Source organism: Lissotriton helveticus, chromosome 5_1 (assembly GCF_964261635.1).
Source record: "Lissotriton helveticus chromosome 5_1, aLisHel1.1, whole genome shotgun sequence".
Classification (NCBI taxonomy): Eukaryota; Metazoa; Chordata; class Amphibia; order Caudata; family Salamandridae; genus Lissotriton; species Lissotriton helveticus.
In genome coordinates, this window is record NC_136065.1 from 1,658,577,571 (window position 1) to 1,658,598,459 (window position 20,889).

The 20,889-nt window shown below is 47.4% G+C and overlaps 1 protein-coding gene across 2 annotated transcripts in view; it reads right to left on the reverse strand.

The window, feature by feature from the left end:
* SLC7A7 (solute carrier family 7 member 7) overlaps nucleotides 1–20,889 on the reverse strand; it is a 205,120-nt gene that overhangs the window by 23,465 nt on the left and 160,766 nt on the right. For both annotated transcript variants that reach the window (XM_078644874.1, XM_078644873.1), the window contains exons 5-8: nucleotides 16,624–16,747; nucleotides 16,410–16,513; nucleotides 15,877–15,973; nucleotides 2,908–3,057 (exon numbers count right to left, since the gene is read on the reverse strand). In XM_078644874.1, coding sequence (XP_078501000.1) covers nucleotides 2,908–3,057; nucleotides 15,877–15,973; nucleotides 16,410–16,513; nucleotides 16,624–16,747 — 475 coding nt within the window. The remainder of the gene's footprint in view (nucleotides 1–2,907; nucleotides 3,058–15,876; nucleotides 15,974–16,409; nucleotides 16,514–16,623; nucleotides 16,748–20,889) is intronic.

The following is a 20,889-nucleotide window of genomic DNA, read 5'->3' on the forward strand; positions in this document are numbered from 1 at the left end:
TGGCCATTGAGATAAGAAACTATCCAGCAGGATGGCTCAGTGAGTTAAACGCTCCATGGTTTGCAGGTCACAAGCGTGAGCCCTAGCCAGGCCAGCTGAGTCTTCTATCCATACGATGTTGCAAAACTTTATTTCATTACATCGGAGAATAGTATTACCTGTCATTTACAGCACTTAGAAAGTACGAAGTGCTCTGAGTTAGTAAAATGGAATTTAACTACTTTGGTATGTGATAGTAAGTGTGTACTGCTGCCGAATTCAATGACTCATTGTATCGACGTCAAAGCAATGAACATTTGAGACAGCTCCGCAAAGATTTTAGTGTTTGTCGGCTGGGCACATGATCCATTCTAGGAACATGTAAACTGCAGGTTCCACAAGGATCTCTTGAAAATGCTGAAACCTGCTGCACAATATTAATAGGCTGCGAACATGAGATCTAGAGGTTAAACGCAGTGCTACGCAGCAGGCATATTATCCATTTCAGATACTGTATTATCACTCAATCCTGTAACCAGCAAATTACAAACACATCTCAATAGGAACCGCTCACAACCTTAGCTCTGTTGCTAGTATTATGACAAAAGCTGCTGGACGTGCACAAATCTCTGCAGCAGGCGCATGAACGCCCAAGCTCCTCTAACCAGTAGATACACTTTGCAGGGACATCAAGCTAGTAAGATACTTTGGTGGTCAATTTTCCTGCTGTGGTGATCTGAAGGTTACAGGTTTGTCTTTCTGTTGTTAACCTAGATGTTGGGTTTTCTAGGGTGAATAAAATAAGCATCACGTGGGTAACGCAAGGAGTCCTGACCCCGCCCAGCATTATGCCAGCATTGCAAGTTCGCATCAATGCCAGAACTTTCAACTGACCTCATGTAATAGATTGTCGGTCCCTGTTTTTGCTTTGCCTGCTTGTACTCCTTTTGCATTTGAAATGGGAGACGCAAGTCCCAGAGTGCAAAGCAAAATAGAAATGGATCAACTACACATGTCCGACACAAGGCAACATGTGGGTACTGTGCCAGAGGAAGCCAACAGGACCGTGCACAGACCCACCCAAATCTCCCCGAGAAAGTATAAATAGCGCTCCGTACCCCTTAACCGTGTACAGTAATCCTAAAACGTTCCCGGCAAATACAATATTTTCTACAATTTTGTACGAATACTTGAACTCAAGGCCACCCACATCATAAATCTGCATAAAGTGAGAAGCTTGCCATTTTTAGCCTGCATTTTATGTCCACAACTGTCTTTTTCTGTTTTAGTTGCCTGGCTAAAGTGGAGTCCCCCTTCTATCTCAGATCCTATCTCAGTTGGAAAATCTAATCACCCCCTATTCTCGACGGTAGCGGTGGTTTTTTTTTTTTTTGCTGGTGCAGTTTTGAATTTCAGTAGCTCTGCTAATCATTGTTCCCAACTCATAGATACTTATTTTATAAACCCTAGCGGATTAAAGTCCGATTGCCAGATACTCAATATTAAATCACAGGGCTATTTTACCACCTGTATCTGCTGGCCAAGTGCATCCGCTGTTGAGACAATGTGAGGGTTGAAGTGCCTGTTGGAGAGATCTATGTGTATTTAGCATGTTTCATTTCTAATATTCGGAACATTGCTCAGGTGGTTAATGTACTTGCTGTAGAGCCCTGTGTCACGTGCTGGTCACAGGTCGAAGCTTCGTGGAGCAGGTTCGAGAGAGTGCACCTGGCACAGATCCTCTACATGTAACTTGCAGGTTACAGGTTCAAATCTAGTGGGCTCCATGTGGTCATGTGTTTGTTACAGTGATTCTGGCATAAGCTGCAGTTAACAAGTGGTTTATATGCCCACTGCAAACATCTGCAAGTAGCCTACAAGACATAGGTTTAAATCTTTTAAGCGCTAATTTAAACTTTCATTTGTTTGACATTAATACAATGAGTACCAATGAATTGCATAGTAATTACAAATTTCATTAAGTGGCCGAAACCGATTCACTTTGCATTATATGCATTATAAATAAAATGGTCATTATTGGTAGAATTATAAACCCACACCTACGTAGATTCATCACACATAATAGGATTTGAATGGACCGGATAATTTCCTTGCCTGTTTTGTAAAAGTTACAACTAATGGTGCAGCAATTTTCCGCTGTCCTTCATAGATTTTTTCCATCAAAAATACATATTTTGAAAATATTAGATCCTCTGTCTGAAAGTTTGAACAATCTCACGTTTGGCTTATTTCTTATCCAGCTTGCTAAATGATGCTGCAGACAGTGTGTTTCTTTTCTTTGACATGCCCCAGCCTGGTGTGGGCGTGTGTGTTCAGCGGGACGTCTTTTCTCTTCTCAGTCACACCTACGTCCAGCCAGGACACAACTCTGACCATGCAGTGCAGCATCTTCTCCAACTGCACCTACATAGCGGGGCCACCACGCTCCCTTTTCTTTTGCAAATCATGGATTGGTTTTCCAGTGGAAGCGCCTACATCGTTGATGAACTCCCAATCCTGAGTGAAAGCCGCACTAGGAACTGAAAACTACTTGACCTAAATTAGCAAAGCAAGCACAGTCAGTCCCTAGAGTCAAAGTATTGTGGGTAAATATAATCCAACTTCAGACTTTCTGCAGTATCCTGAAATTCCATAACCACGCCTCATAATCTACAGCTCTTCAGCCACACCTCCTTTGCTGAGCAGCTCTCTAGTGTGTTTTGACTACAGCCTACGCTTAGCAGCTCCTGGAGCGCCTACTACTCTTTCAGTGCACATGAGCTCCTGAGTGTTCTGTCACCGTGTCACATGCTCAGCAGTTCCATCATGCTCAGGAACTCCCTGAAATTATAATACAGCTCTCAGAGATACCCGGCCTTGCCTCATGCTTGCAGCTCTCTGATGTTCTCAAGCTCCCGCAACCTGTACCTTGAGCGGTCGTGGCCGGTTGGGCTCTTTCCACCGTAGGTACAGCTGCCCCGCAATCGACAGGCCCACGAAGAACCAGTAGCTAAAGCTGTAGTAGTTTATGAGCTGGAAGATGTCCTCTACGCACAGGTAGACGAGTGCCATTGCGCCCTGCGGGACAAAGGAAAAGTGTCTATTGAACACATTTAGATTTAAAAAAAACAAAAATCAGAAAAGTACTCCTGTTCCAAACACATTGGTACCATTGCCATTTTTTTTCCACTCATCTAAACTTTTGTTGGTTTACGAGTCATTCTCTTTACACTTTCTGTTCGTCTGAAAACAGTTAAACAAGCATTGGCGTAGCCTCAGGGACCTTCTAAGTGTTTAGCCAGAGCCATTGGCTTTGCCAATGTCTTTCTTGTTTAAAATATTTTATTGAACAAAAGCAGAGGTAGTAGTAACTTGACAGTCATGAATTACAAATTTGACATAGAATGCATACATTACAGCGGTGTATTTGCCAATGTCTTTAAGCTATGTTGCAGAGCAGTGTCGCTGCTGTGCAGCATGTTGAAAAGTTATAATGCAAAAGTGTTATAAGCAATTTTGTCACCTTATATATAACCAAAAAGACATTATGTACAACTGAATTACCCTATTAAAAGCTAATTAACATATAAAATGTGGAAATGTTAGGTAAATGTGAAGGAGTTAGAAATCGGAGGCTAAACGTTAAGTTGGTATCTTTAGCTTGATTTGCCAGAGCAGCACAATTACAACAAACAGGGTCTAATGTGGATGCTTTGGTAGCCTTAAATGAAGTACTGGCGAGCGCCGACAAAATGAGCATGCATTAAGAGCAAAAAAGACAACGTGATATGCTAAAATCTAGCATATAATTTCTTTTACAAATGAAAGCAAATATTGCAAAGATTCCCATTAAAAATGAGAGCTCTAATTTTTGTATTGTTTGTTATTTAAATAAAATGTTTTGGAACTTGTGTAATTGTTTGACATATACTTTTTTCTGTATTTTTGTACTGTTTTGATAATTAAATCAAAGAGATTGCTTAGGTGGTGGTCCCTGGCTTGAGGGGTCCCGCCCTGAAGTACTCACTCAGTGGCGGGGGGCACAGATGTCAAAAATGTAGGAGCTGCTGCTCAAATCAACATCCTGGTATCAAACTTGTGTCTTTTAGTCATCATTTACTTGACACAATTTCTGAATTCCCCTGTACTAAGGCAGGTGTCACAAAGCTTCTAACTAGAAACTGAGCAATTTTAAAAGTAGAACATTTGGAATAAAAAAATAAATAAAACTTGTAAACAAATGTTCTGGGGAAGTTCAGCACTGGCAATATTCACAAATGTTTGCACTTACGGAACGTAACTAGGATTGCTCTTCTCGTGGAAAAAGAAACATGCAGCGCGAGGCCTAACACAGCTGCTTTTAAAAGCACTGCAGAAGTGTGCATAATGTAATTACTGTAATATGTTATGGTAAACATATTGGCTGGGCCCACAACATCGCTCTTGAAACCAACTTCCCATTAGATAATCATGTGTGGGCAGTGAGTGCCCCACAAACAGACTCCCCTACTGAAAAACTTTCATGCACAGTCAGGGGCCGGGTAATGAAATTACCTTAACACAACTGCAAGCCTTAATGAAAATTAAATGGCAGACTAAACCAAGTGTGAATATTGGTTCCTGGTGACATAACCCGTCAGATAAAGAGCCTACCTTCGGGTGTGTCTGACGAAGATGGCGGACTTCCTCATCTTCTCTGGGCAAGAATAAAAGACAGAGTCCTGTTACTTCTCTGCCGCCCGCTCGTCCTCAAATGCTGAGGTTTATCTATAGGCCATGGCGATTTCCTACGTCCTGGAACGCAGTTTCAAAATAAACAAGCACACATCAATGTTTGGTAGGCAAAGGGAGATTAAGTAATTTGCCCAGAATCACAGTATGTTGATTCGATGCCCAGCTTCAAAGTCGGCAGCTCTGGCTTTTATGCCACCGTCTCTCCCCGTTTCTGTTTTTCAGGAAGTTTTGGTCAGAGATATTGAGTTAAATAAAAACACAGAGTGAATTGATGTTACGTCATCCTCTATATTATAGAAAACAAAGGTCCTAAGGCTAATTCAATTATACACAAAATTAAGTTATAGACTTGAATCAGTACTATATCAGTTGTCCCTGTACCCAGCCGGGTACAGGGACTTTTTATTCAAGTTGATCAAAAAGGATTAAGTGACCACACAGGGGGTCAATTTCAGCAATTGATAGGGTACAAGCCTGCACCTATCCAGGAGTAAACTAAAGTATAGAGAAGGGTAGAGATGGAAAAAGACAAACAATATCAGGCAAGAAAACGTAGGAGCCACATACATGTCCCTTGCAAGTGGTTAGCTAATGCGCAAGTTTAGACAAACAGTCCCTGCAAACACAATGCACACAATGGATATATTGCAGAACTGTTTAAAATGTCATTTGACATTTTAAACAGTTCTGCAATATATCCATTGTGTGCATTGTGTTTGCAGGGACTGTTTGTCTAAACTTGCGCATTAGCTAACCACTTGCAAGGGACATGTATGTGGCTCCTACGTTTTCTTGCCTGATATTGTTTGTCTTTTTCCATCTCTACCCTTCTCTATACTTTAGTTTACTCCTGGATAGGTGCAGGCTTGTACCCTATCAATTGCTGAAATTGACCCCCTGTGTGGTCACTTAATCCTTTTTGATCAACTTGAATAAAAAGTCCCTGACCCGGCTGGGTACAGGGACAACTGATATAGTCCTGATTCAAGTCTATAACTTCATTTTGTGTATAATTGAATTAGCCTTAGGACCTTTGTTTTCTATAATATATTGTCCTCCCATGGTCCGAAGGTATCCATTGGGTTCCCTTGTTATAATTGTAAAGTTACGTCATCCTCTGACCAACAAGTGTAATTTTCAGTGATTTCATCCATATGCTAGTTATGGTCTCACAAAGTTGGCAAGCATGCATCTTGAGACTGGCGGTGTACTTACAGCAGATGCCCATATGAAACGAAAGGGCCACCATCTGAAATTAGCTGTTTGCAGACGCGGGCATGCAGCAGGCACCCATCTGCAGTGACTAAGCCTGGCTTTCGATGGGTACTATATACAGCTGCATCACATGTGCAGTGAAGAAGCCGGCACTTGACACAGTTTTCATCCCTACAGCTGCAGCTCGGAGGCCCAATCTCCAGGCGAGAACATGACATTTACAGTTGAATAGCGCTGCATGAAATCAGGAGCAACAAGGATGCATTTGCAATGCTATGTCTGCGTGTTCCTGGGCAGGAAGTAGTTTACAGGCAAGGCCGCTGCCCTGCCCAAGGAAGTATGGCGCCTCGCCTTTGTACCGAGTGAAAGGAGAGAGGCTGCTTAGTGACTGGTTTGTGCCTCGTGCATGTGCAGGTCCTTCGCCTTGTCCAGGGTAGCCCGCTACGGTGTCTGCTAATCAAATGCTGACTTGTAATTAGGAAGTGGTCTGGCTGCCATTTCAGGGAAGGGAGTATAATACAAGCCTGTGCTTAGGGCAGGCTCGGGCTGGCAAGAGACGGGAAGGAAAAGTGCATGAAGAGCAGGCATGCTTGGGGCAACTACACAATGCATCACAGCTCTATGGTAAAGCAAGCATACCAGGCTTGTTCCACACTAAAGCAGGCACGGCACCTTATGTTAACATGAAGAGAGCGCCATTACTGCTCAAGGGCAGGGCCCTGCTAGTGGTGTGCGCGGTCCGGCATTGTGAAAGTGAAAGCATGCATGGCACTCTGAAAATAAAAACAAGAAGCGGCCGCTGTTATTGCTCAATAGCTGTATCCCGCGAGTGGTGTGTGTGGCCACCACTGCAGAAGCGCGTGGTGCTGGACTGCTTGCACTTTAAAGCCAGAACGGGTTGCAGGAAAGGGATATCGCAGCACTTAACATCCAAACAAAAGTACACTTAAAAAAAAAAATCCTCCGCAGTGTCACAATGCAATTGAAACCCAAAGCAATCCAAACAAACATACGGTGCAATAAGAGCAAGCCGCACCAGAGAAATGAAAGTCAGCCATTGTTAAAGATAAACGCGGTAATAGCAGAAAAAAAGTGCTTAGCGCCTAATTAAGAGACACTGTCTCCCGCCGCAAGTAAAAGATCCAATCCCGATTGGCGTGGCCAAAAGCGGACAGGTTGGCAACCAGGAGGGATTAAAATGCCTCTGGTGCAATCATTGCACTGTGTTTTGCATAATCCATGATGCCAAAACGACGCTCTCAAACTGTATTGATTCCAAGAAGCACTCGCATGGCAAGGGCAGCCCATGCGCGCTGCTAACGCCAGATGAGACCTAAAAAGGGATCCCTCCTGTTAATAAATCATTAGAAGCCAGAATTTACCATTCCTTTGTAGTTCTACAAGGCCACAGAATGCACAACGTGGTAACAAAATACTTTACAAAAACATATGTAACCATGGTTGATTACATGTACAATCAATGGCATTGTTCCTAATTGGTGCAAAGATATGGCACAAAACACCCTCCAACAATGTTTCCAGAGTGGCCAAACTTAAAAGCCAAGAGGGTTTCCGTATTGAGGGAAAATCTTTGTCAATGTTAATCCTTGGAACTATCATTATAGATCTTCATTAAGTTTATGTGTTACTTCTACTACATGCACTGTGTGCAACACCCCGAAATGGGCAAGGGAACTGCTGAAAGCTGGGTGGCATACCAGGATCCTCAAACAACATAAAAACATGCAGAGCTGAATGTAGACAACCCCGCTGCACAAAAAAACATTGGCCCTCATTTACAAGTCCATTGCACCGGCAGTGCGTTGCTTTTTTTTTGCCGCACTGACAGCGCAATGGGCTTACCCATGTTTACAAGTGTTCACGTGAAGTCACCCTGCTTGACGTTTCATGGTCTTGTATATATGGGCCCCTTTCACACATTGCTCAGTGTTGAAGGGCATTCCATGGGTATTGCTGTGGGTGTTCCCACGCAACATCCATGGAACCTGCCACATTCCCCGATTTACAACGTTTTGTAATGCTGGAAATGCTTTTGTTTCTCCTCGTTTTTTCCTCTTTCTATGCGTGCTGCATTTTGCACCACACATAGAAAGAGGAAAATTCCATCAATTATTGTTTTTGTGCGGAAACGTGTCTATTCCTGCACAAAAACAGCCATCCCCATAACATCGGCACCCTTGCCACATTACGTAAAGGTCTTGTTTGTGTGCTGGCATAGGGGAGAAGGACAGGAAAGCGCTGTCTCTTGTAGATAGGATGCATTCCTGCCCTTTTATTTTGATGCACGGCAGCACTGCAGGAAGGCTTGCTGCGCTGCCATGCATCAAAATATAGGAAATGAGGTCCATAGTGTATTGTGAGATCTGAAATGAGTGTGCCTCTTCATTTGTAACAGTAATCAATCAATCAATCAATCATGGCATTTATATAGCGCACTACTCACCCGGAGGGTCTCAAGGCGCTGGGGGGGGGTCCGCTACTGCTCGAACAGCCAGGTCTTGAGCTGCTTCCTGAAGGCGAGATGGTCCTGGGTCAGGCGGAGGTGGGTCGGAAGGGAGTTCCAAGTCTTGGCAGCCAGGTAGGAGAAGGACCTTCCTCCTGTGGTGGCTCTTCGGATGCGGGGGATGGTGGCGAGGGCGTGGCTGGTCGATCGAAGCTGGCGTTTGGGAGCGTAGAAGTTGAGGCGGCTGTTGAGGTATCTAGGTCCTTGGTTGTGTAGGGCTTTGTGTGCGTGGGTGAGGAGCCGGAAGGTGATTCTCTTGTTGACCGGGAGCCAGTGCAGGTCTCTCAGGTGTCCGGAGATGTGGCTGCGGCGGGGGATGTCCAGGATGAGTCGTGCTGAGGTGTTCTGGATCCGCTGGAGTCTTTTCTGGAGTTTGGCGGTGGTTCCAGCGTAGAGGGAGTTGCCGTAGTCCAGACGGCTGGTGACGAGGGCCTGGGTGACCGTCTTCCTGGTCTCGGTGGGGATCCATCGGAAGATCTTTCGTAGCATGCGCAGGATGTTGAAGCATGACGAGGAGACGGCGTTGACTTGTCTGGTCATGGAGAGGGAGGAGTCCAAGATAAAGCCCAGGTTGCGTGCGTGGTCTGTTGGTTTGGGTGCGCTGCCCAGGGCGGGGGGCCACCAGGAGTCGTCCCAGGCGGAGGGTGAGGATCCCAGGATGAGGACTTCCGTCTTGTCCGAGTTCAGTTTCAGGCGGCTTTCCGACATCCATTTGGCTACGTCTGTCATCCCTTCGTGCAGGTTGGCTCTGGCGGTGGCGGGGTTGTTAGTGAGGGAGAGGATCAGCTGAGTGTCGTCGGCGTAGGAGATGATGTTCAGGTTGTGTTGGCGTGCGATGGCTGCGATGGCTGCGAGGGGGCTCATGTAGACGTTGAAGAGTGTTGGGCTGAGCGAGGAGCCTTGAGGGACGCCGCAGATGACTTCGGTGGCTTCCGATCTGAACGGGGGGAGGCGGACTCTCTGTGTCCTTCCGGCGAGGAAGGAGGTGATCCACTCCAGTGCCTTCTTCTGGATTCCGACGTTACTGAGGCGCTGTACTAGGGTACGGTGGCAGACATTGTCGAAGGCCGCGGAGAGGTCCAGGAGGATGAGGGCCGCTGTTTCTCCGTTGTCGAGCAGGGCTCGGATGTCATCGGTGGCTGCGATCAGGGCGGTCTCGGTGCTGTGGTTGGATCGGAAGCCAGACTGCGAGAGGTCGAGGGATCCGTTCGTCTCGAGGAAGGCGGCCAGTTGCTTGTTGACGGTCTTCTCGATGACTTTGGCTGGAAACGGGAGCAGCGAGATGGGGCGGTAGTTCTTGAGGTCGGTTGGGTCTGCTGATGGTTTCTTGAGTAGAGCGCTGAGTTCTGTGTGCTTCCAGCTCTCCGGGAAGGTGGCGGTGTCGAAGGAGGTGTTGATGATGTCCCGCAGGTGGGGTGCGATGACAGCGTCGGCCTTGTTGAAGACGTGGTGAGGGCAGGGGTCTGTCGGAGATCCGGAGTGGATGGAGTTCATCGTGCGGATGGTGTCTTCGGTGCTGATCGGGGTCCAGGCACGGAGGGTGGTGGTGGGGGGCGGTGGTTCGGTCGTGGCGTGCGTCGGTTGGGTGCTGAAGCTGTTGTGTATATCTGCGATCTTGTTGTGGAAGTAGGAGGCGAGGGAGTTGCAGAGGTCTTGCGAAGGGGTGATGTCGTTGTTTCCGGCGTTGGGGTTGGAGAGCTCTTTCACGATGTTGAAGAGTTCCTTGCTGTTGTGTGCGTTGTTGTCCAGTCGTTCCTTGAATGCGGTTTTCTTGGTGGCGTGGATCAGCTGGTGGTGTTTTCGGGTGGCGAGCTTGAGGGCAGTCATGTTGTCCGGTGTTGGGTCTCTGCGCCAGGTTTTCTCGAGTGCTCTGCAGTTCTTCTTGGAGCTCTTGGTCGTCGTTAAACCATGGGGCTTTCTTGCTGCCGGGTCTGCTCGGCGGGGTCTTCAGCGGGGCGAGGTCGTCTGCGCAGTCGCTGATCCATTTCGTGAGGTTGGTGGCTGCTTGGCTGGTGTTCGTTGTGCTGGTGGGAGGGTTCTTGTTCAGGGAAGTGGCGAGCTGGTCCGCAGTGATCTTGTTCCAGCTTCTGCGGGGAGCCTGTTGCTGGTGATGGTGGAGCGTGGTCCTTCTGAAGCTGAAGTGGACGCAGCTGTGGTCCGTCCAGTGGAGCCCCGTGGCGTGGCTGAAGGCGATGTCCTTGCTGGAGGAGAAAATCGGGTCGAGAGTGTGTCCGGCATAGTGGGTGGGGGTGGTCACCAGTTGCTTGAGTCCGAGGTTGGCGAGGTTGTCCAGCAGGGTGGTGGTGTTGCGGTCGTTGTTGTTCTCCAGGTGGAAGTTGAGGTCCCCGAGGAGGATGTAGTCGGCGGAGGGGAGGGCGTGTGGGCTGATGAAGTCGGCGATGTCCTCGCTGAATTGTGTGCGTGGTCCCGGGGGTCTGTAGATGAGGGTGCCTCTGAGGGTGGTCTTGGGGTTGACGTGGATCTAGAAGTGCAGGTGTTCGGCGGGTGCGAGGGTGTCGTCAGCGTCGTCAGCGTTGGTCGTGATGCGGATGGTGTTCCTGTGGATGATGGCGATGCCTCCTCCTGTTTGGTTGACGCGGTCCCTCCGGATGATCTTGTATCCGTCTGGAATGGCGATGGCGATGTCGGGCGCTGAGGAGTCGTTCATCCAGGTTTCCGTGAGGAAGGCGACGTCTGGGGCTGTGGTGTCGAGCAGGTTCCAGAGCTCGACGGCGTGTCTGTGGACGGATCGGGTGTTGAGCAGGATGCACTTCAGGTGGGTGCTGCTGGAGGTCGGCTTGGTGGGTGCTGGTGTGGGGTGGGTCCGGTTGCAGGTGAACTTGCAGGTGTGGCAGCTGAAGGGTCCGTGGGTGCGTCTCGGTGTGGCTCGGTAGCAGCCCGGGGTTCGGCCGGTGTTGAGTGCGTTGAGCTCGGTGGCGTCGTAGGTCCGTCGGGTCGGTTTCCGTCGGTGGGGGCCAGGGGTCCTGGCACTGGGCGCCGGCCAGGCGCGGACGGGCGCAGACGGCTTACCTTTGGCGCACCTTCGGCGCTCATTCGGTGCTCCCGCTGCGCGCGTCCGCTGCGCGGTCGCTCTGAGGGCGTCATAAGTAAGGAGCCGGGTGGGCGGGTCAGCTGGGTGGCGGGAGCGGGGCGGCCAATGGGCTGGATGTGGGCGGGGCCGCAGAGAGGCAGCGGCGGGAACCTCTGGGCGTCCGGCGGCGGCTCTGAGTCCCTGGGTCCAGCGAGGTGGGCAGGGGGAGATCCGGGCGGCCCAGCGGCGGCTGGGGCGTTCAGCAGCGGAGAAGCAGGAGGCAGGAGGCAGGCAGCGGCAGCGGCAGGAAGCAAGGGGGTGACCCGGCCTAGTTAAAGGCGCAGTGGTCAGTAATAATTGCACGCAATAAATACATATGGAAGCTTCTAATGTAAAAGCAAAATAATGCAAAGTCGATCCTGATGAGGCTATTCTAGATTACCCTTCTATGCACTGCCCTGTCTTCTAGTGCATGGCTCAGAGTAGCATCTTGTTTAATGCTTGTGTGTCGACTGTAAGGTGTGGTCAGAGCACTGATTATTTTTTGGCCTGAATCCAACAAAGCTCTTCAACGTGGAGGCCATCTTCGGTCCTGTAGTTCAGAAACAGAAGTGCCATTGTCAATAAAGGAAATCAAGACGTGGACCATCGGAGACTGAAGTTTCAACATCACCATTTGGTTTGGACCTTGAAGTCCACAGGTCATTTCAGAGTGTCTCCTAATGGTGACTCATTTATGGCATCCTTCATCTTCTGCAAGTTGGGATTGGGCATTGTTAAGAGTTTTACCCAATGTGTTGCTGTTGATATTTATAAATAAACAGCAACAAGGTGTTGTATTCTGCAGTGGATGCGCCTTGACTGTGGCCAGCGCCAGACCACTGGCCCCTCGAGCGCCACGACACCCGACGCCGCTACACCGGCAACATCCTCCAAGGACTCAACAACGGCCGATCAACCTCCTGCATCCAGGCCTCTCCGAAGCTCACCCACAGACCCTTCTCCTGCCGTAGCTGCAGCTTCACCAGCCACCAAAGACCGGCATGGCCCCCCCCCCAACCAGGGCAGGTCACAACCATCTCCGATGCATACTACTCAACCCCCGCTCCGTCCACAGGCACCTACTCGACTCATCCTCCCCCGACTTCACCTTCCTGACGGAGACCTGGATGAACCCCTCCTCGGCGCCCGACATTGCCATACCAAGAACAATACACTGCAACGGGTCAGAGCTATACTAGACCAGCACACATTTTCACTACTGGTGTAGCCTATATTTTTCTCTAATATTCTATTCCTTGTGCGAAAGAGTCTGGGATGTGACCCATATACACCCCCTCGTAGTGATTAAAAAAATCACTTGAAAACATGAAAGAAAATTACCCGCACCAAGGTCCATACGTATTTGATATATATCAATGTAGCCAACTACACAATACTCAGAGATACAGTCCAATGTAACTATAAGAAACTTCCCACAGATAAACAATTATCAAAGTCTTGATTGAAGGTTTACTTTCTTTATTGATCATCAATTCATTAAAAGAATACAGATTTGCCTGTCACCAGCGCGTTTCGTCACACCTGTGACTTCTTCAGGGCTTGATTTGTAATATTCTGGTCAATGGTCACATCAACTTTCATAAAGTATCTGCACTGACGGGATCTTGTATTATTCTCAGATTGTTAGGGTTCTTGAAAAAGCTTCAGTACGGCAAAATGCGATGCAGGGCGCGCTACGAAATTAGTTTTATTAATTTTATTGTTTACTTACCTGCAATCATCCATATTCCGGTGTTATCACCCCCCGCCCTGCCCCTCCCCCGCCCGCCTGCCCCACCGCAACTCCCTCCACGGGCCACGGCTGATCATACAATTATGTAAATCAGACTATAGGGAATGTCGCGTAAGCCAATGAGGATTACCAGGAGTAGGAATCACATGTCATCCATACTGGTGGGCATGTTTTAAGAGAGTTTTAGTCTGGAGGAGCACAAACACAGGATTTAAAGCATACCCCAGTAATGGTGGTGGGGGGAGGGATTTACTGATTAAAATGTGTATCTGCCCTAACAAACTCTTTATAGCAACATTAGAATAATGAAAGACTTGGGAAATATTAACTACACAAAAAAGAAGTTCTAATTATACCTTTCAGGTTTGTATGCGGCTCTTTGATGACAGTTCATAGGTCACTGTCGTGTTAGGATTGTAACTTCTGAACTGCAAGTAACAAAAGGATCTCTGTAACCAAGGCAGTAACCACGGAGCTGTCCACATAAATTATAGTTTATCTGCATTTCAAAACTACCAACAGACAAAGGATTGCTCTCTAGCAGGATAATTAATCACCAGAGTTGTCTGGAAATTTTTACTGTTGTCTTGCATACGTGTCAAAGAAAGGATTTGTCCCCTTTGCCATGTCCCTATTCTACTTGCACGAGTGGTCGGGGGCACAGCCCACCTTTCTAAAACGAGATGCGTGATTGGCGGGGGGGCTGTGAGAAAGAGCCTAGGCCCAACCACGCAACTCCTAGAAGAAAAAAAATTAAGTTCAGAGGAACGTTTTACATTTCAGTGGCCAGTTTCTGTTGGCCTTCCCAATGTCGCTGCCAGTTGCGGCCAGTGACATTTGAAAGTGGTAAGGCGAAAAGTTAGGGATGACTTAAGGAGCAAGCGAGCACTGCATTTTCTTTTACTCTACTTTAGCCTTATTATTTTGAAGACTGTGTAGCCCCAAAAGGGTCACATCACACCCATTGCAACAGAATCACAATTACAACAGGAGTATGTGACCACTTTGAGCTCTCTGCCGAGAGGCCATGGATGGATGGCCACGTATTCTGAACACATTTTTGACTGACTGCAGGCACTATGAGAAAAGTGTAGTGCCCTCAGTCTCCCCTCCAGAGCTCTCAATTGTGGCATAAACACGAGGCGCTGCTGGTGCGACTCAATCCAAAGGACAGGTGCCTGGAATCTTGAGTGATCTGATTTATAAGGCGCTGTCTGACACATCTCACGTTTAATGTTGCCATATTATTGGAGTGCTTTGCCTGAGCACCAGTTACATTACACAAGGAGAAAGAACACATTCACTTTTCACGGAGTGATTGGCTGTAATTAAATAAAGCAAGTCTGTTTAAACGTCATTAAGAGCTGAGCATTTGCTACAGCAGAGCGGGCACAAACCACTGTTCTAAATTTAAAGAAAATCCTCGAGAAGATCTTAAGCATCTTCTGAAAATACGCCACTTCCCACCTTGAGGAAAGTTTCCTCACCGAATGTGGGTAAATAACTGCCTCCCGCATTTTAAACCGCAGAGGAATGTCTGCTTCATCCAGTTTGCTTGGATGACTGCTGAATGTGCCCATTTGGCATCAAATCTAAAATGGTAGAATACCTCTCTTCGGCAAAGCCTGACATAAATTGTTGGGAGAACGGGCATTGCACATGAACGACTTCCTGTCTCTGGAGAGTTTTGGATTTTTAAGTGGAAGATAGGAATTGATCCTGGCTGACGAAGGACAAAACATGGCAAATAATCTCCCCCCTGCCCACCAGGGGTGCAACAAGAGACATATTTCGAGGGGCAGGGCGGGCTATCAACATTTTCAGAGTGGAGGTTGATTCTTCCAGCAATATGCAGGGGCTGTAAGAAGGGGTGAAAAAAACAACAAAGCCTCATTAGCACGTAAATGGTCTGACACACACAACGGGGAGAGGGGGGGGGGTGAAGGCCAAGGTTCATGTTTGGGTGGGCCAGGCCCATGTTTGGGTGGGCCTGAAACTAGAACCGGGCCTGCTCCCCATATACCTGCCACAGACCCAGGACTTGCTCACCTTCAGGAGACTGCTCAATACCTGGCTGTTCGAACAGTAGCAGCACCTCACCCCCACCCCTTCAGCGACATGAGACCCCCACGGGTGAGTAGTGCGCTTTACAAATGAATGAACGAATGATTGATTGATTGATATTCTGAGTCTTCGATGGGACAGTGGCCGGGTGAGACTGGTTTAGTAAACACCCTGTAATTCTGGGTGGGTGGCAACTACCACAGTCAGTGTGGGCGGATCATAATAATGCCCTGCAAGCGGATACAGATCTGAGACTATGTCAGACTGCAGGTCATTATGATTTATTCCTTTCAGTATGCGTCATTTGGCTACAAGATCCTGCAATGCGGTGTGTGGTGTGGTGGTCAGCGCACTGCAGGTTGTTGGCAGTGTATGGTAGCGCAGGGTAGGCAAGGTGGTCGGTGCACTTCGGAGTGAGGGAGGTAATGCCCTCAAAAGAATGACTCTGTGGACAAACCCCTGTGGTCAAGGTTAATATTCTGCAGGGTAGATCAGGCACCAGCAAGTGTGTGTGTGGGGAATCCAAGCACTTACATTGAAGAGCAAAGCTGGAACTGGAGTGAAGCGCTTCACATGGATCATACAGATAGCATCAGGGAGGTGACCCTCACGAGATCCCACGAAGAAGAGTCTGAAATACACAAGAGAACTGTAAATAAGTGTTACTTGGATTCACTGAACGTATAACTCCTTCTGAGGTTGTAATACCGTCAAGATATCTGGCACATAGCAACAAAAAGCACTGTGGGGAACTACTGCCCACATAAAACTCTACTGGTATTAATGACAACTGAAAGCCATGTCGACACAATTGCCCCCCACAACACTGTACCAAGTGCTAACTCCCACCTAGACTATTGTAGTGCATTAAGCTAACTCCCTCATCCACTAAATACCTAAAGAAGAACCTCCAGTCACTCAGGCCTAGGTAACGCCTTTCTAGACACTATTGACCCACTCGTCACTGATCCTTCAAAACAATATGCAGTCTATACTTATTGATAGGAGTTCTGCAGGTCAGAATTAATGCTGGATAATAAAATTTGATTTAGTAGTGCCCACTGTACCTTGATGCTGCCAAAATTGATGCATTGAGGCCACCAAAACAAGACAAAGCTACTGCCAGAGGGATCGTCCAATTGAAGACTCCGAAAATTTGATCTGCAAAGGTCTAGGGCAAAAACAGACATGTGTCACAGAGATGACATTATTAAATACCACCGCCTGCTCTTTCCACCCATGGACCTCTTGCAGAACCCCTTCAGGAAGAAGGACACCTACCACTGCCACTGCATCACTGGCCAAAATGGATCTCATGTCCAGCACGGTGTAGTATGCGACATTGGTCAGGATGTAGATGATGGTCACAATGGGCATGGAGATCCCGATGGCCAATGGCAGGTTCCTGCAGTAAAACAAGAAAGGGTCAAACTCCAAATCAAGCAGTTATAATAAAAAGAAGGTGGGGTAGGGCCAACTGACTAGTATGTCTATTTGATTTTTCTTCAGTTAACCACAAGTGTATTTCGGCATCAAAGCCTACAAATCATATATATCTCACAATAATATGAATTCTTCACAAGCATTTACATAAAATGAAATATAATCATAAGTTATTACAACTAGCAGCATTGCTGCATTTAGCTGTAAGGCCATGCATTATCTTCATTTAGTTTGTCCTTCGTCGATTACAGTTCTGTAATCTAGAGAGCTGATTTCAACCTTTACCACTTTTTAAACAAATTTCCTCACACCTTGACAAATGACCATACTATCTGGCATTGTTAGATGAATGAATTCTGGTCTTCATTGCCTAATCCCTTGTGAGCTCAATAAAGGTTTTAAATATGTTCGCCTCTCTAGATAGTATATTTTAGAGAAGACTGGAAATTGCATGTTGGTTTATTTGAATGTACATTACATAAGCAGAAATTCATTATTTCCACCACAGAACAACCCAGAAGTTAAGCTTATAACAAACCAAACTGTAAGAACATCTTTCAGAGGGCCATGGGGCACACAGGTGCAACTAGGTGCTACTGCGCCCAACTGTGGTGGTTGAGGCCTTTTTCTCCTGACGTCCCAGGGCCCGACCTGTTAGGATCCTGAGCAACTGGCCCAAGTTCCCCTTCTGTACATGGCTCTTAGTGGTAGCTGTTATTGAACAGTCAAGGCTCCCTTGGGGAGGATTTAAATACAGGTCAGTGAGCACGACTCATAACTCCACGTGCAAACAGTATGAGCAATTAATCAATGTGCAGTCCAATACTTGGTTTTAAATAAAAAAAATATATATTTTATTTCTAACTCTACACTTGCAAAGATATGCAACATTCAGAAGCAATCACACAATCCCCCTTGAGGTTGTGGGTATAATAGTTGTCAGAGAAATCCCTGTCCCTCCCTCCTTCATGTAATGTGTCCGTGGTTATTCCCCATTCACTGGTGGCCGCATTGAGGGAATGCAAACTATTAGGCCATACTCAAGAGTTCTTCCACTGACTCTTTAGGAGTTAGTCAAAAGTGTCTACTGTACCCCAGCAGTCCTACCCGTGGAATGGCAGTGTTCAGCAGTGCAGTGAGTGCTCTCTCGGGCCTTAACAAGTCTGAATCTTGTATGTTGAAGCCGGTCCGTTCGCGGCGCACGCAGCAGCACCTGGCAGCACAGTCTCTCTCTGTCGTACAGCCCTGCCAGTTGGTTCCAGTAATCATAGCTTCTCCCCTTCAGCAAACAAGATATCCAGGGGGTGCTGGGGAGATCCTCCATCTCCTGTGATGACCCAAACCCTTGTCCAAAGTGGTACAAATCTGGGCACAGACTCTCCTTATGTAATCGCCCTCACTACAGCAGTCCCTCTTGGCATATGGAATCACTGATTTCAGCAGTCGTAAGACCCACACTGCTGGCCCAAAATAAGTTCACATGTGACCCCCTCTAGCATACTGGGTCTCTCCAGTGTGGTCGTGTGGGCCTGGTGCTTCCGCACAGCACACCCAACACGGCTTAGGACAAATTGGACCTCTCCTGGCATATGGGGATTGCTGAGCTAATACTGCACACAGGCAATGGCTCAATCAGAGCACACCCTCACACCTTGCTCAGAGAATACTCGTGCAAGGATTCCCACTGAACCTCACTCTATCCAATGCTCTCCTCTCCCTCACAGGGCACACTGGTCTTGCCAAGCAGGCAGGAGTTAGTGTTCCGGGGCAGGTGATCTTCATGTCCTGGGATTGTCCCCTCACCCAGCAGGAAGAACAGCAGGCATTTGCCCCCAGTATTGGTCTTGCAGAACATCCTCTCCTCATACAGTCGTCTGGCTGCTTGACAGATTACAAAGTTTGGGGTATCAACATCCCCTTCTTATAGTACTTTTCCATATGATTTAGGGTCTGAGTCTTTGAAGTTTTATGTTGGGGTCTGCTTTTTTTGAAGTGCACATCTTTCCTCTGAAAAGATGTCTGTCACTCCAAAGCTGATTAACCCACAGCACAATTCATGGGAGTGACCAGAGTTTACACCTGGGATGTAAACCACAGTGATATGTGCATCAAAAGGCTAATCCCAGGCTCCCGGCCTGACTCTTTATGATTCCCTCATCAGCTCCATCTCCCTTCCTGAGATGTGTCCAGGTCCCTTCCTTGTGGTCTATCACCGAATCAAAGAGCAACCTTTTGAAGTGTAAAGGAAGAATCCCTTCCTTAAGTGTGTCCCACCCAGCTCACAGAAATGCAGTAATAAGCAAATATATCTGGGGGGATTCTTCTACTCCTCATGCCTTCACCAGGCAGGCCTGGGCCTCCCAAAATGGAACCCAGGGTTCTCGATGTAATGTACCACATACCATTGCAAGCGCATTGGCACCCCATGCACAATCACAGCACACTTACTGTACAGCCTTGCTACTTTCATTCTTTGTACCATTACAGACACAAATACATTCAGCACATACATTCAATCTGCACACACTGTTCAGCACTGAAGCCTTTATGCATTATGCCAGGATGTGCTAGTTCAAAACACACACACTGCAAGTACACACATTCACCATGTGCGCTGCACAACACTTCACCTTTCATGTATTGTACTTCATGCAAGCACAAATACACTCAGCACATGCTTTCCTTGTGCATGCACTACATTTCTCATGTACTGTAGCCCAACAGGCATACATTCAATACATGCACTGACCATACATATATTGCACAGTACTGCTCTATTTCTGTATTCTACTCTTCACAGGCACACATAAAACCAGGGCAGTCTCACTAATCCTGCGCAGCGCTGCACAGCACTTCCACATCTACCTGATGGAGGCCATGGGTGAGTTAAGCACACTTTTACTAATGAAAAGGTGAGTGAGCAAGTAGGCCTCACTCCAGTGATACAGGATAAAAAGAACCTGTTCACTACTACTGATCAATTTACATGGCATGCTGCCACCACCACGCTCGTGCTGCTTAACTCCTGGTGAAGGCGGTAGCCTTCCACCACTATAAGGGTAGCACTTTGGGTGCCCCTCCTGGTCCAACAAGACCACAATCAATTAGACAGGCCAATGTCATGATGCACCCCCATGATCTGTGCTCACCTATGACAAAGAATCTGCACTAAGGATCCAGACAACAGTGCAGTTGGGCATTGAGGGCAGGGATACACGTCTTCAACGATGCAGAGGACTCTACAATCCCAACACAAACCCTTTAAGAATCTGGATAATAAATTGCATCTATATACATTGGTGATCCAGGAAGGATTATTTCCTGCCTCTCGCAGAGGCTTTGTCAGGTTTCCTTGCTTCCCTCTTTAGCTGCTTTGTAGTCTAGTAATATCTAGGAAGCTACCCCATGCAGTCGCAGCTCAATTACCTTGACAAGGTAAAAAGAACGAAAAACAGGACAGGTGTTATCTATTCTCTAGCAGCACCAAGCCCCAATGAAAGGGTGAAAATTCCAAAAAACACAGTTGATGGACAGAATGTAGAACAATGTCATACATTCACCCCAGTACTAGGATCTGGGCCTAAATCCATCGTTTTATTGCACTCCACACCACCCTGGGTTAGACACTGGCTATATGCAAATCAGCTCTGACCCTGTGCCTCCTGGGAACAGTCCAGTCCGAACTACCAAGCCATGTCTTTCCCAGACCGGAATCAAGCATCCAAGGACCGGTTTCTGGCTATGAGCCTTCATCAGCCTGGATAGCTTGACTCCAGTGGTGTGGAGAGCCTGGGACTCACGTCTGAGCATACCCAGCCCACTCAGGGTGAAAATTGCAAACAAACACAGTTGATGGACAGAATGTAGAACAATGTCATACATTCACCTCAGTACAAGGATCTGGGCCTAAATCCATCGTTTTTTTGCACTCCACACCACCCTGGGTTAGACACTGGCTATATGCAAATCAGCTCTGACCCTGTGCCTCATGCGAACAGTCCAGTCCGAACTACCAAGCCATGTCTTTCCCAGACCGGAATCAAGCATCAAAGGACCGGTTTCTGGCTATCAGCCTTCATCAGCCTGGATAGCTTGACTCCAGTG